This window comes from the organism of the source record quoted next, unplaced genomic scaffold, assembly GCF_019419815.1.
Source record: "Pyrus x bretschneideri cultivar Hongxiangsu unplaced genomic scaffold, Pyrus_bretschneideri_v1 Contig21, whole genome shotgun sequence".
Lineage (NCBI taxonomy): Eukaryota > Viridiplantae > Streptophyta > Magnoliopsida > Rosales > Rosaceae > Pyrus > Pyrus x bretschneideri.
In genome coordinates, this window is record NW_025999513.1 from 4,428,172 (window position 1) to 4,444,266 (window position 16,095).

The 16,095-nt window shown below is 39.8% G+C and overlaps 1 protein-coding gene across 2 annotated transcripts; it reads right to left on the reverse strand.

Annotated features, from left to right (window-relative positions):
* Nucleotides 1-1,941: 1,941 nt before the first annotated feature.
* On the reverse strand, nucleotides 1,942-12,520 carry LOC103932118 (SAC3 family protein B). 2 transcript variants are annotated; one of them, XM_009341667.3, is made up of 19 exons: nucleotides 12,302-12,520; nucleotides 11,776-11,859; nucleotides 11,415-11,513; nucleotides 11,042-11,140; nucleotides 10,262-10,495; nucleotides 9,797-9,874; nucleotides 9,513-9,590; nucleotides 8,908-9,075; nucleotides 8,244-8,474; nucleotides 7,901-8,157; nucleotides 7,543-7,643; nucleotides 7,212-7,427; nucleotides 6,575-6,802; nucleotides 6,405-6,496; nucleotides 6,235-6,328; nucleotides 5,370-5,462; nucleotides 4,439-5,292; nucleotides 4,239-4,353; nucleotides 1,942-3,799 (listed from the first exon to the last, which is right to left on the reverse strand). In XM_009341667.3, exons 1-19 carry the CDS (start codon nucleotides 12,451-12,453, stop codon nucleotides 2,024-2,026), a joined length of 5,049 nt encoding a protein of 1,682 aa, XP_009339942.2. In that variant the 5' UTR covers nucleotides 12,454-12,520; the 3' UTR covers nucleotides 1,942-2,023. The 2 variants fall into 2 exon arrangements, with proteins under 2 accessions (XP_009339942.2, XP_048440441.1); XM_048584484.1 differs by lacking the exon at nucleotides 9,513-9,590.
* Between the last annotated feature and the right edge of the window lie 3,575 nt (nucleotides 12,521-16,095).

A 16,095-nucleotide genomic window follows, 5' to 3' on the forward strand; every position in this document is an offset into this window, starting at 1 on the left:
CTAAAAAAAATTAAAAAATGGCCAGGATCCGGCCTTCCCTTTCCTCCACCTGCAGCAACCCTTTTTCTTCTTGTCTTTGATAGCCACCAAACCCTTCCCCATCCCCTCAACCTTCCTCCACCACCGTCTCTCTCTCTCTTCTCTCTCTCCTCTCTCTGGGATGCAGTCTCCCTCCTCCGTCACTTTCCCCACTCGCACTCATCCTTCCCTCACCACCACTTCCCAACCCGACCTATCCCTCCCCTAGTCCCTCCATACCCAATCTTCCTTCACCACCTGCACTCGATGCTTAGCTCGCTGCTGGGAAGCTCGATCCAGAGGAATCGAATCTCGTTGAAATTCTTCAAGACTTGGGTCAGGGAGTGGTGGGTGACGCCGGATTGGTCGAGGCTGTTGTTATCGGCTGCAGAGGAATATGGGTCATCGACAGAGAGAGCGGAGTGGGACCCATTTAGGGATCGCCAGTTAGGTCCCAGGAACTGGCCGAGCGCTTGCAAAGGCAGACCACAAGTCCATCCCTTTCTTCTCCGATGAAACCACCAACCCAGTCCTTCTTGTCTCTGGCTACCCCACCTCAACCTTTCTCTGCTTCGGCGAACGTTATTCCCATCTCCAACGAAACCCAACGTCTCTCGTATGGACCTCGGCATTCCATCTTCCAATATATCGATCTCCTCATCATCTCACCCCCTCCATCTGAAAAATCTGAAGCTGTCGCCGGCTATCCCGAGATGCGAGGCCATCCCCTGTGACAAACTCGAAGTCGCCTTCTAGGCCGTCAAGATTTAGATCGCCGATCGAGTAGTTTTGCCGGTTGAAAACTCCCTCGATGGGGACACAGAGGTCTGCAATTTGACGAACCTCAAGGAATGGTTGGGGCTGCACCGCGCCGTTTTGGAGGGAGGGAAGGTGAAAAAATTAGGGAGATCTTGTTGAAGATGAGGATGAGGAGGAGTCAGGGTGGGATCTGGGTTTGGGTTGGGGGAAGACGGGAGAAGATAAAGACGAGAGAGAACGGTTGGTGCGGGTGGGGGAAAGGGAAGGCCGGATCCCTTAGGCCATTTTTTTTTTTTTAGTTTTTTAATTTTTAATTTTTAATTTTTGAATATTTAATTATTAAAAATATATTTTATTATTTTTTAATCCAGTTGGTTTAGTGAGTGGGTTTCGTCTCTGGCCACGTCAGCATTTAATAGAGAAATTAACAGAAAATTTGACGGAGGTCTGCCATTGACACAAATTCGTAGGATGAGGTATGACATTGTCAATTTTAAAATATGAGGTATGAAAGTGTCATGACATCAATAGTTGAAGTAATTTTGTGTAATTTACCCAAATTATAATATGCTCTGGTGTATCTTATTGATCGGATTTTTTTGGATAGATATTGGTTATTGAATTTTTTATCAGGGCACTAACGGCTAGAAGCAATAGTACATAAGATACATCAGGGCATACTAAAAAATCACAACTCCTTTGTTTATAAGTGTTGTGAAAACATTGCCAGCCAATTACTGGAAAACAAGTGCTCCATCATGGTGCCGTTCAACGCAGAGCACCTTCTTTTTTGGGGACCCGCGGCCAAAGAAAGAAAAAGATTGAAGTTTAGGTGCAAGCACGCGTTTGTCGTCTTTGTAGAATCGATGAATGTAAACCGAGAAGAAAGCAAAAAAGATGCTAGCGTGAGTCGTGCATCAAATCGTGGTGCAATCTTTTTATGAGAGCGGAGAAAAAGATTGAAGTTTAGGTGCAAGCACACGTTTGTAGTCTTTGTAGAATCGATGAATGTAAACCGAGAAGAAAGCAAAAAAGATGCTAGCGTTAGTCGTGCATCAAATCGTGGTGCAATCTTTTTAAAGAGCGGATTGGCTATGTTGTACAAAACCATCAACGGCTAAGACCGTGTCACGCGTGGTGGATGTGGTCTACAGTCATCCGTGGTTGAAAGATGGAAATCTAACGGTTATATTTCAAGTAAATTAACTCAAGTCGTTTGAAAATTCGTACAAAAACCGTTAGAAAATTAGAAATAAAAGGACAGCTTCTCGTCTATCACATTCTGTAACATGTTACACTGTACTAGCAATATGCTTAATTTTTCAGCTCCCTTGGTCGCTTCTCCAGTCACCACCATTTCTCTGCCAGCATTCTCCAACCTCCCATTTTCGTGGGATACGTTTTCTATTTCCGCTTCACCATCGTGCGCTAAACTTCGTTCATCCTCCATCCAGTCATTTGCATTCGGGGTCTCGTGGATTTCACCATCAGGAGATGTTTCACGAAGTGCTAGACCCGATTCTAGCAAGGGCCGCCCTCTATGGGATGAAAGAGGGCCGCACCCAACTTCGATGACTTCATCCAGAGTCGGCTGATTAAGGTAAGAGAGCGAAGGTCCGGTATCTTCAAGCCCCAACTTACCCAGGTTCCCAGAAACTGTGTTAAGACGAGGACTTTCGAAGACATAAGCTGAAGAGAACGCCCCATTGGCTAAACCCATTAACCGCCAGTTGAAAATTCGTCGGAAGATGATAACCCAATTCGGAACTATATAGCAGCACGAGTCATGGCGCTCAAGTCGGCAGCTTCTTTGTAGCATAACATGTGCCTCTTTTATAGCAAGTGCAGGTCCCATCATCTTACTTGAATGCGTCAGGTATTCAATCAAGCCATTTTCAAGTTCATCTCTCAGGTTTTCAATCTCATTTCCTGCATTACATCTGGCTAGCCACGAAATAGTGTCGGGAAACGTTGGAAGTCTACAATCCCCTAGAGCCGACATTAGTGATTCAACTTTTTCCGACGAGCTCCATCCTACAATTGGCAGGCACCAATTTACAAACCTGTACTCATCACTGAACTCCTCTAGCAAAGCAATCTCGGGGCAAGGCCAACTGGATGGATTTGATTCCACAGCAGCAGCAATTTTCTTCTGTGACCAATCCAAGGCTTCGTTGAAGGCAAGGATACAGTTGTCTGGACCTACTTCATAATCTTTCATTTTGTCTAGTGGCTCCAATGAAGAATTCAAGTAGGTAAGAATGAGTTCGCGTGTTTTCACATGATGAAGAATGGGTTGAAGGGGCGATTCACTTGCAAGCCATCGTAGCCCTTCCCTAAGTCGGTTGTCACTGAAAAACCCATCCCATTGGTTTTCAACAAGCGGAACAACATGAAAGCTGCTTATTCGTGACTTATCCAAGTCATGGAGACCCAAATTATCGACAATAGTGGAGTCATCAACATTGTTCTTGTATGAGCCACTTAAGATCAGAAGGGGCAAACAGGAACCGTAAGGTATCGACATCAGAAGATTACGAAGACGGTCTTTTTGCAATTTCCAAGGGATGCTTTCAGATGTAAGAAACAAAATAGCACTTGCACCGGATACACTTTCACTTGGATTATCAGAACTTGCATCCTTGACCACAGACAAACAGCAGTTCAGATCTGAACCAGATTGGTCACGAACCCATTTCTTCCATATTGAGACACCAGGGGATGAAATTACAAGATCCTCATCATCATCGTCCACATCATTTGCCGAAGGCATGAGCTTTGAAAGCAACCAGGGGGCTGCTCCTGAGACATGGCTCCTCTGCCCCAGTTCATCACCTTCTAGATTGTTCATCTGAGAACATACAACAGTTTTCCAGCATAGGCATCTAGCATCCGGGTTTCTTCTGCCTAGTATATCTGCTATTACATCTGAAACATTAAGTCTTGACCATGACTGACCATGCTTTTTATATCTCTCCCTCAAAACGAGATCAATGTCAAACTCGCCAGAAGTGCTTGGTTGCTACAAAATGAAACAAAACGATTTAGGCTGAGATAACTAATCACTTAGATTTCTTCCCAGCAAATAAACCATGTTCCAACAGATGTAAAAACAATTCTCCTATAGGAACCAATGCTTCAAAAAGTCAGAAAAGAACATTATGGGACAAGAAATCCAATAAGACAGCAGTACACAAAGAAACAATCTCTAAAACCATTAGTTATCCTTCCATTGACGAAACTATTGAAACATACTTGAACCCACAACAATCACCCAACTACAGCTTCACAAGCGGCATGAACAAGAAAAGAAAGGAAATCTCTAAAATCTGAATTACCTAAGCTCACAAAGAAGGAAATTTACTGTCTTCTTAAACTATCATCTTCTAAGCACAAACAAAAACAAAATGGCACAATAAAGCACACGGGCATATTAGCTTCAAAAAATTGAAAAAGCTTACATCTCTCTTGAGTTGAATTGGTGGCCCCAATGATAAAGAATTCAATGCAGCATTTGCTGCTAACTGCTTTTTCTCTCGCAGTGCTCTTAGCTTCAGAGAACGTCGCTTCCATAATCTGATGAGGAAAAAAGTGGGAACATGAAGGTACTGGATAACAATAGCTTCAACATACAGCCAAATAAGTACAACACGCGAAATACCTTAGCATCAATTTGAGTTTTGCCTCCTCAATTTCTTCCTGTTGAGAATTCGCCATAACATCATTGTTTTCATCTACCTGACGGAGGTCTGGAATTTCCTTGTCTTCCAACTTATCGGTGACCATATTTTGGAAAACTGGATATTCCATACTGGAACTATATGTACCAACAGATGATCTCTCTTGTACAGCTTTTTTTGACTCAATTTGCAATGGCATTTGTTCCATTCCAGAATGCATGCGTCCCTCTGGAGAGTTACTAAAAAGAGCATCATAGTTTGGCTTCTCCATGGTATCAACTTTATCAGGCTGGGGTGTAAATGATGAGAAAGCCCACAAGGAAGGAGACACAGCAGATGCCCTACGGGGACCTTCACTGTATTGACGAAAAATTGGTGTTTGAATCGTTTGCTGCTTTTGTCTGACATCTTCTGGAGATGAAAAAATTGGTGCTTGAATCATTTGCTTCTTTTGTCTGATATCTTTTGGGGATGAAACATCTTCAAAATTAGGCCTTTTTTCATCAACTTCACTAACAGATTTTGTTACTTCAATGGCTGGGACATGACGAGCAGGACTTTCCTTTTCAACATATGAAATATTTTTTGGTTCAGGCTTCTTTGTCTTAGTCATCAGAATTTCTTTTGTTGCTTCAGAAGACAAGGATATGACTTGACTAGAACCCGAAACATCCTCGACTATCCTTCTTGACTTTTTCATATCGACCAGTTTAGAACACTTGGTAGGATAATCCTCATCAACATTGAGAAATGGGCCTTCCTTCACAATATATGGCTCTTGGAATGACTTTATTGCAAACCCGTGATACTCTGAAAGGCTTTCAATTTCATCTTCCTAATTTCAACCATCAAAGAAGAAGCATAAGATAAGTAAAAATGGTTCATCCTTCCCCTGTACCAAAGCATACATACCTCCATTGCCAGCCACTTGGCAGCATCCGCAATAGGGAGGCCTTGGTTATTCTGGAGACCTGCATGTATAGAAGCAAGTGCCTGGGTTCGTAACTGGTCAAAACAGCAAAGAATGTTAGTTATATGTACCAGCATACAAATCTAACATCAGCAGGAACAAGTAAAATACATGAGCTGAAGATTAGCGGTTTATTATGGCGTTACAGGAGACCCTATGGCCGAATCTTACTGCCTTGGGTCTTTATGTATGACTATCATTAGAGCCTAGGCCCTAGACACTGCAAAGCAGTGCTGTGAAGGAGGAAGAGAGAAGAAAACACAGTAACCATGCTTTAATCAAGTTCAACCTAAACTTCTAAGTCTTCTATTCACAAAAGATTTTCATCTGAGTACAATGAGATTGATTCGCAACTTCTTCCCTTCTTTACATAAGAAAAGCTACCAAGCAAAAATCTTAAACACTTACCCTCGAAGAAACCACTTAGAAAACCCAAGGTAAACCGTATTCTAAAAATAATCTATATTTAGCAAAAAAGTAAAACTCTACAATAGCATAAGAATAATGGAGACTTCAAATTCTTTTAAGCCTACACTCTTGATGACACTTTGTTCAAAATAATGTTCACAACATTTCCCTTGAATGTCACAGATAGAGCAGCTGGAAGGGAAAAAACAAAATCTTTAATATGTTTCCATCTATCTAGCTCAGCAAGTTTCTAAAATCACAGCGCATACTGCATTTTACAGTACTTGCTACCTTAGCACTGAATGCTTTGCTGGTAGATAGAGCAGTCTTGTTTATTTTTTGTGGGGTCAAAGATCCCCATTTTGAAGCAATACCACAAACTAAGAAATTTAATCATACCTTTGAGAAGTGAGCATGCATTAGGCAAGCTTGGAGGTAACTTGCTTTCCTAGCAAGTCGAAAGAAAGCTATAAAATTACCAGTTCTGCAAGCTCTGCAAGAGGAAATCAATTTATATTGAAATTCAGTTTACACCAAAATCAGAAAATACATTTGAAGGAAGTGATTACCTAGCTACATCACGCGCAAATAGCACCTCTGAAGTTTGTCTTATTTCTGGAGTCATCTTTGCAAGATCAAGTGAGAGCTCTGCAGGTTCAACCTAGCAGGAATCCCGAAAACTTTAGACAACAACAAAATGAACCGAGTACAACAGTGTGACTACTGCAGGAGACCTTACCATGTACCCAGGATGCTTGTCCAGCTTGAGAAGGGCATAGTAACCTCGAAACTCTTTTTCTGTAGGAATGTTTATTCCTTTCTTTCTGTGATCATCATACAATTGGAACAATTCAACAGATGTTTTATTCATCTGTTCGATATTGAGGTGTGCATCAAATCCCTCAGAAAAGCCCTCTCCTCTTGAGTATTCACATAATTCATGCATGACAATTATGTGAAGTCTTATCTGAAACTCAATGCATAACAATCAGTGCTTTGTACTTATCACCAACCAAATGCATATCCTTGAAGAAGAAGAAAAAATGCTGAGATAGTATGTTTGTGAAATACGTAGAAAGGTAAAGAGGAGTTTCCGAGTTACTTATCAAAACAAAGAAAAAAAAACATGAGTACATAAGAATAATTTAACCAGCATTTTTTATACAGCTTGGAACTAGACGATGAAAAGGACCTCAGAAAACTATGAGGAAGAGCCCATAAGAATAAGATAATTTCGCTATCCCATCATCCTCACTCCTTTCATAATAAAAACATGTCCACACATTTTCTTCACAGTTAATGTTGATAATTACAAGTTATGTTAAAGCAATAGCATATCAGCAAACAGGAAGAAAAGTATAGAGGAGAGGACTCACCATTTGCTCCAGCATAGTAATAGCCTCTTGGTTAAAAATGTGCTGCATTCTCAAGTCCATTCGAATTGCTCGCATTCGATCCCATAGGAAGTTGTATATGCTAAGAAACCTATCATTGTAAGGCTTATCAAGCAAATTGAGCAAATAATCAATTGTCCTCTGCAGGATCGGCATTGGTCGTATCAGGTTTGCATCTCGCTCAGCTGTTCTGTTATACTGTATACAAATGACATTGAACATCCATCATGCTTCATCTTATTAATGAAGTAATTTCTTGAAGAGGGGGCGGAGGCGCGCGTGGGTGGGGGTGAGGGGATAGCACAAAGAATACCTTTTTAACAGCAAGGGACATGCTGGTTTGATTTCTATCCCCATCCAAGCGCTCATATTGGTCAAGATCCCCTTTCCTTTCTCGTTCTGCCCTTTCTGACTCTGAAATATTAAGGAAAACTTAGTCAGATTAAAGGACTGAATGTCTCATACTCTTCTAGCACAAAAGAAGAAAGCAACAGATAAATTACTAAAAATGGAGCGTTAATCTTTCATTGATATTTCCTCACTTATGGACCCTCAATATTTTGGTCGATACTATCGGCCATCTGTCCTACTTTCTTCCACATTTTATCAAGTGGTCATGCTAGAGGCATAAAGAGCCATAGATAATTGTGTATCATGGTTGAGAGGCATACCAGGACACATATCCGGGCACAACCCAATAATGATACCAGACGACTCCACGCCTTCATCCTCAGGTAACGCATTGCCATCAGTACCATCCATAGCCAGTTCGGTAGATTTATATGCAGCTAATTTGTTCCTCTCAACATTAGATAGCTCATGTCTATTTGCAGAAACCCCTGGCTCTACAATATCAGGATTGTTTTGTGGAGTTTTACTTAATTCAACCTTGAACCGGGCTAACCGCTTAGCTTTGGCTTGCATTTCTCTGCAAATGACATCAGGAAAAATACTTTAGTAAACCTCAAGCTTGAGTAAGCATGTAGAAAAAAACCAACACACCTAAAATTTTACCGTTCAGTACCATCTTGAGTGGCATAAGAGTTTCCGTGAAACACTTGATCCTCGGGAAGTAAAGGAGGTGACCTTGTTCTTTTGGCCACCGGGACGCTGGTCAAATTTCTTGCAGCAGCTTCAGAAATAGTATTGCTTGCAGATTGCAAAGACTTTTTGTGTACCTGAGAATCAGGAGTACTAAAACTGGTATTTGATCTACTATTGAACCCAATAGGAGATACAGAAGGCCTGGAAAAGGTCATATGAGATTCACTCAGAATATTCCCACCTTGTTTCTGGGGATGCAAACAGCCATATGCCATAAAAATGCCATTAAGAATAACAGATTTAAGTGGACAAATTCCATTAAACTTCTCTTTTTCCAAACCTAAAGATCCACTTTCACTTTACAGTAAACAACTGCTTGGATAAACTTTGCAATGAAACTGTCCCATTTATATAGAAGATAAGAACTCCTCTATTTCTCCCCTTATGCACTTCACATGAATCTTAATCCTTTTTGTATACCCAGACTACAGATAGTAGATCCCAATTGTCTTCACAAATCTTAAAAATTTTAAGTGTCTACTAATATATGTTAATTTAAGTCTTATAGTCATCTCGAGGAAAATGTGAATTTTCTTGGACAACTTCATTAGTCGTAAATAGTAAAAGTGGGAACCTTGTTCTTTTCGGGACTTGACCATTGTCATGTTTCAGAGGAAAATTTCTACCAGTACCATAAGGCCCATCAAAAGGTGCTACTAGAGAAGGTTCTTGAGGAGCCCGCAATTCAGCATGATCAAGTAACTCCCGACAACTATCCACTTCAGACGAGGGAAATGCATGCCTATATACAAAACAACAGCCTGTTCAAAGAGAGATCACTACGAGAAAAAAACTGTGATAGAATAAAGTTATCTTACAGACTAAAGCCATGTTTAAAAGAAACACACAAAAGGAAACCATGCATATCATCTTGGATAAAAAAATGAAGCACATACCTATGTAAGAAAAAAAATATGTTCACAGGGAAAATATTTTAATTTTCTATGTTGATCCCATAGCAATGAGCAGACATGCAAACATAAAGGGACCAGTATTTTTGGAGATAATGTAGCTGAACTATTATGTGCTCACCCAGAACACAGTTTCCCAAATACTGTACATGACAGTGTTACAATAGCATACAAAAGATGGTTTTCATCAGAACATTAACAGTTTAATTGTCACCCAATCATCTCACACTCAAACAAGCACACACAAAGAGTTGAACTTAGAACTTACTCTTCAATTCCAACAGAAGGATGCAAATCCTCATAAGAGACCAAGGGTGGTGATCGTATTCTTGGAGAAACTAAGCGACTGCATATATTTACAAGCAAATCTAAGTGGCTATAGGATTAAGTAAATTAAACCAGAACTAATAAGGCCAAAAACCGAAGCAGTCTTTCAAGGAGCATATCCTCATGGAAACTTTTCAACCTCAAACAAAAGATTAACAGTTTAAATGTCACCGAATCACTTCACACTCAAACACGCACGCACAAAAAGTTGAACTCAGAACTTACTCTTCAACTCCAACAGAAGGATGCAAATCCTCATAAGAGACCAAGGGAGGCGATCGTATTCTCGGAGAAACTAAGTGACTGCACATAGTTACATGCAAATCTTAGTGACTATAGGATTAAGCAAATTAAAGCAGAACTAACAAGGCCAAAAACCAAAGCAATCTTTCAAGGAACATATCCTCATGGAAACTATTCAACCTCAAGTCGAAAAAGTAAAGAAAACATATTAACCTCATTATGAATCAATAACCAAGCATAGATCATAGCACTAAAGTTGATAAACTGACCCAAATTAAAGGTTGCGGTCATGTGATACAGTTTTACTCACACAAAAGTAAGCACACTTCCAACAGCTAGAGTCACTAGGTTGACATAGTGCAATTAATAATGTAAATAAGTGCAAACTCATCAACAGCAATTACGGAGAACAAAATGACAAAACTAACAAGAAAGAAAGCACTTAACCTTCTAGGGACACCTTGAGTGGAATTTCTGAAATTGACATCTTTAGACAGAAAGGGAGGTGATCTGATCTCTTTAGTGTCTTGGAATCTGGACACCTTGGCAGTAACACTAGTTCCAGAATTACGAGAAACAACAAATGATGTGACGGCAGATGTCCTTTGATGAGCCTGGGTATCATAATTCTTAAAGGATGATCCCTGCCCACCATCCCAAGTAGGATGAGAATCTGTGGACCTGGATGCAAAAGAATAGCTATCAGTATGAGTTATCACATTTATGATTTAAAAGGATCAGTGACCAATCAAAATAATACACAAGGGTCACATGCAAACAAATACATACATGAAAATGCAAAGCACGGAATCAATGTTGCTACTGCTAAACATAAAGGCCTGTACATGTAATAGAAAAGTATACACAACGACCATAATATGCAGAGGACACTGATTTGATAAAGTTAAAAATATCTAAACAACCAATAGTATATCTTTCAGAAGAAACGAAGAAAGAAAACTAATATTTTGTACACTGTTATAGTCAAAACGTGCAACACATATATCCAGCTCCTTAGTTTAAAGCCACAATAAATTTATAGGTTGGGGTTTGTCTTTACACATTGACCACAAATATAAATTGCGGACAAGCCTCAAGCGCTCAGTTCTCCAAGACCACATGCCAAAATTACTCACCAAGGGGTAGAAGAGATGCTAAATGTAATTGGTTTTCTCAAATCATCTTAAACACAGAATACTGAATATACAATTATAGGGGTTGTTGTACCTATGGACTCCTGCAGATGGGTAAGAATGACTTGCACCAGGACGAGCTCTTTCAAAGGCCAAATGAGGTGAATGCAGCTGCCCTGGAGCTTCAGGCCCCCTATGTTGAAATAAAAATCAATAAGTTTTTAATACATAACGAAACCCAAATGCTCAATGGCTATTCAATCACAGGTGTTTATGCATAACTCAGGCACATTCATGCATCAATAATATATCACAGCACTATATTCTTCTCTAACGTGTCATAAATTAAACATGTGCCACAAGAATTTGATCGCATTGAGACAGATACACACAGAAAAAAACATAAAACACTAAGTGAAACACATAATAATGAATTTAGAAATTTAATTTACAAGGGTTGTCCTTACCCATGGACTCCTGCAGAAGGGTAAGGTTGACTCGCAGCAGGAAGAACTCTTCCAAAGCCTAAAGGAGGAGAATACAGCTGCCCTGGAGCTTCAGGCCCCCTATGTTCAAATAAACCAATAAGTTTTTACCAAAGCCAAATGCTTGATGACCATTCAATCACAAGTTTTTACGCGGGACTCAGCACACTCATACATCAATGATATATCACAGCACCATATTTTTCTATGACATATACATTAAACATACACCAAATAATTTTGTGATCGCATTGGGACTGATAACAAAGACAGAAATCATATAACACCAATTGAAACACTTTTAAGGAATTTAAAAGTTTACAGTTCTTGGTGTTGTCATTACCTACGGACTCCTTCAGACGGGTAAGGATGACTCGCAGCAGAACGAGCTCTTTCAAAGGCCAAAGGACCTAGAGCTTCAGGCCCCCTATGTTCAAATAAAACCAATAAGTTTTTAATACATAACCGAACCCAAATGCTCAATGGCTATAATTCAATCACGGGTTTTTACAATGCTAATTAAATTAATCCAGACTTGCAATGACCCATAAACCCAAACAAGATATGCAGATTTAGAAAGCTGACAATGAGCTATTGTTATAGAATTTGATTAAAAAAAAAAAAACAAGAATTCGAATTCGATCACGAATACATTCTTCCACTCATACATAATTGAGCACAAAATTCTTCCCATTTATCCAAATTCTGTAGTATGCTTAAACACAGAAAAGGGAAATTTAATATCTGAAATTCTTTGAGAGGAGAAAACACAAAATAAAAAAATAAAAAAGAATGATACTTTGAATTAGTTTCAACTATCCAAAAGAAACCCATGTGAGGAGCAATTAAGAAAAATTGAGAGAGCGAACCTGGACGGAGAACGCAGCGGAACAGCGCTGGAAAAAGGAGGGTTGGTCGGCGGAGAAGGCGAAGGCGGCCGAGCGCTGCCGAAGTTTCCGAATAGTGGCCGCGATCCCGGCGGTCCTGTTGGTCCTGAAGCCTTGCTAAATCCCGGGTACATTGTGTGTTCAGAGTGTGCCTTCTTGCCGATGGTTTGCTCTCTTTCCTTTGTTTCAGAAAGCCAGAAAGTTTTGAGCTAAGAAAAGCTTGAAACGCGAAGTGATGATTTGGGTCTTAATGGGCCAGATCCAAGCCGGACTCAGACCCATTTGCGGCTATTGGGCCGCATCACATCATCACTCCAAATGATTGAGGAAGTGCACATTTAAGTGAGGGTTATTTTATACGGATAGAACTTGGCTCCTGAAAGAATCAGCAGCATCCCCTTGCTAATCATCAATCAAGGCTGAAAATGTGTCCAACTTGTAATTAAAAAATTCATAATTTGGACACGTGTTTAGTCGTGATTGGTGATCAGCAGTTCCTATTCATTTTATACACACCCCACAATTTTATGAAAAACCCCACATTACAAAACTTTCTAAAAAATTTCAGCTGTTTTGATAAATAAATAAATAAATAAAATTCCAGCTTTGTCCCTCATTCTTTTGGAGCAACCCCATATCGCCACTCCAAAAACCAAAAGGCACGTTTGGCAGTCCCAATTCGACAATCAAGTATTGGCTTATTTAGATGTGCTTTTAAAATGACTAGAATCGCTTTTAGATAAAATATTTTCTTTGGTTCCAGGAAGCATTTAAGTGCTTTTTTCAGAATTTACTTGCATTTTTACTAAAGATTGGTTCTAAAAACATTTTCACCAAAAGTTCTTTCAGTCATTTTAAAAGCACATTCAAACAAGCTTTATATTGATTACCTCAATAAACATTGGTCGGAAACTCCCATTTCGTTGTTTACAATCCAACACTTCGACTCACCAACCCGGATACTCCTTTACCTTTATCACCTTCGTCGTCGAAATCGTCGTCCCGCATAGGCCACCCTGTCGTGGCGTCTCTTTGTCTCTATCTCTCTGAAAAAACATAAAAAAAATAAAAAAAGCTAGACATTTCTTCTAGAGTATCAGATGCAAATGCAATAGTTACGCTTTAAATAAAAGCCGTTACATGAGATATAATGGGCAAGGGGTTCTTGGATGCCACCCCACAAGTCCAGAAAACTTAACTTGAACTAGAGCCATAAGGTCGTCTCCATTTGCTTGTTACTTATATATATCATCTTCGGTCGACTACAGTTTTAACTGTGCTTGATTAGACGTTCCTATGACTATTTGTAACACAGATTTCAGTCACAAATATATTCGGATCTAATGGTTTTGTAACAGTTTGTGTTGTTTCAACTAAAGTTGACAAGCCGATAAGGATCAAATTGCTTCAGTTTATGTGAATCATAATGTGATTTCTGTTGTCTTTAAACTTATTTAAAAATAAAACGAAGCATGTGTCGGAATTTTGTTAAATACAAGAGGATAAAAGACACATATACACCGATCATCTCAGAAAAATTACCACCTTTCAAACTTCACATATTATCCTTTTTGGTGAAAAGTAATATGGAGAGCTAGAATCATTTCTTTTTTCTCGACTTGAAAGATATTCTAATTTAATCCAAATGTGAGAAATGAGGTGTTGAGTGGAGATCACAATGCTCTAGCTATGTTTCTTCGTCCATTTTTGTAGAATTATTTTACACTCAACCAGACATAGATACTTCGCATTTGGGACATCTTCTAACGTCAGAGAAAACTTACCGGCCCACAATAGGAAGAAGGAACCAGCCCAAATACACAAGCCCGACTCAGATACTTCACCTATAAAACCACCACAACTCCACGGTTGTTTTCCCTCCCATTTCATCCAGGAAATCAAAATGCCGAGAGCAAATGCAGGAAACGCTACGAATCCAAGGAAAAGACCCAATTCCCCACCACCAATCACCGCCAACGAGCACCAACAACAAGTACAACAATGGCAACCCGATCTCCCCTGCAAATTCCACCAACTTCCAAAAACATATCAAAGAGGCTCGACTTTATCCACATTGAGGAATCTGCCCATTCGCAATGGTGGCACGAAAAAATGAGGTTTACCCCCAAGACTAGCCTGCCCATTTCTGATTGCACTCTAATAAACTCGTTCAATGGCTTACTTTGTTTGTCTGGACCTGGAATTGATCAACCCCCGATTTTCGTGTGCAATCCAATTATTGGTGAGTACATTACATTCCAGGTACTGATAAAGGTCGGCCAGGTTACAGTTCTGTTGGACTTGGATTTAGCGTCGGAAACAATGAGTATAAGGTTGTGCAAAGTTTTAAACCGGTCAAGAGCGACAACTCTGAGGCGGAGATATACACCATTGGTACAGGAGTTTGGAGAAGCATTGGAAATGCTTATGGGGGCCTTGATTGTCAGTTACCATTCAATGCTTATCTTCATGGAGCTCTCCATTGGGTTTCCCATGGTAGTGAATCTAGTGATGTTTCCAAGCTTATAAATTCTTTCGACTTTGAAAGAGAACAGTTTCGTCCCCTGCTCCCACCCAGCTACTTTGGACCAAGAGAGAAGCAATTTTCAGACTGTTTGAAGCTGGGAGTGCTCGAAGGTTGTCTCCTTTTGTGCGTGTTTGGGGACGATTCTAGCAAATTTGACATGTGGGTTATGAAGAATTATGGTGTCCAAGAGTCCTGGACTAAAACTCTTGTCATCGAAAACTTGTATGATAGAGAACTCAGCTGTGATTTGTATGAACCAATGGTGTATTTGAGCAATGGGGAAATCATAATGTCGTAGTCGTACAATGACTGGATTGTGGTTTGTTATAATCAGAAAAGAAAGAGTCTTAGGGACACTAAATTTAATTTACTAAAGAGTCGAGAATTTCGTGCTATTGGTTAAAATCCCTGCATCGTTTCACTCTACAATGTTGCAAAGGCAGAGGAGGTCAAGAGGTATTGACATTATACTGATTTATACATGCCAAAATTTTGCTACATTTCTCTGTCGCAACTATTAGTTTTGCTTCTCGTTCGTGGAAGTTAATTAAATTTGCCATTTTCTCTAAAACTGCATTGAAAATTTTGAACTATTCCGACCGTGATACTTTTGTTAATTCTGTGGTTTGTTCAATTCGTTTGGTTATTTCAGAGCTGAGTATACTTTTAACAAAAATAAAGTTGCTACAGAATTCTTGTTTTGAGCCTTTGAGTTTTGTCTGTTCGATCATGTCTTCGTCTCTTCGGTTCTATAGTAGTAGTCAAACCACTTTTTAGAGATTTTTTGTTTCTTTTCAGTTCATGTCACTGGTTAGCATGTTACGTTATTAGTCCCCTTCAGTCCTTCATATGAGCTACACGACACCTAACAACTTAAATGTATATATATGATTTATCTGTAGATTGAGCACGGTTACAAAGTTACTAAAGAAATCCTCTTGCGCTTGCTAATGCAATGATCGTTCTTCGGCGGTGTTCAAAAGAAAAAATGATCTTGTTCAAGCTTCTTTTTGGTTATCCATGAACTCATAATGTATACGGGAGGAGGCTGGGAGATTGGTCACCGATCATATCAACTAATTTTGGCATGCTTAATTACTATATGATATGCAGGGTGCAAGGAGCTAGGAAATGCGACAAACCGTCTGCCGAAGGGAGTTCTGCCTGTGCTGGTTCTGGGATGCCACCCCACAAGCCCGCAAAACTTGACTCGGGGCATGACTTGCCTACTCTATGCGGCGGTGACTTG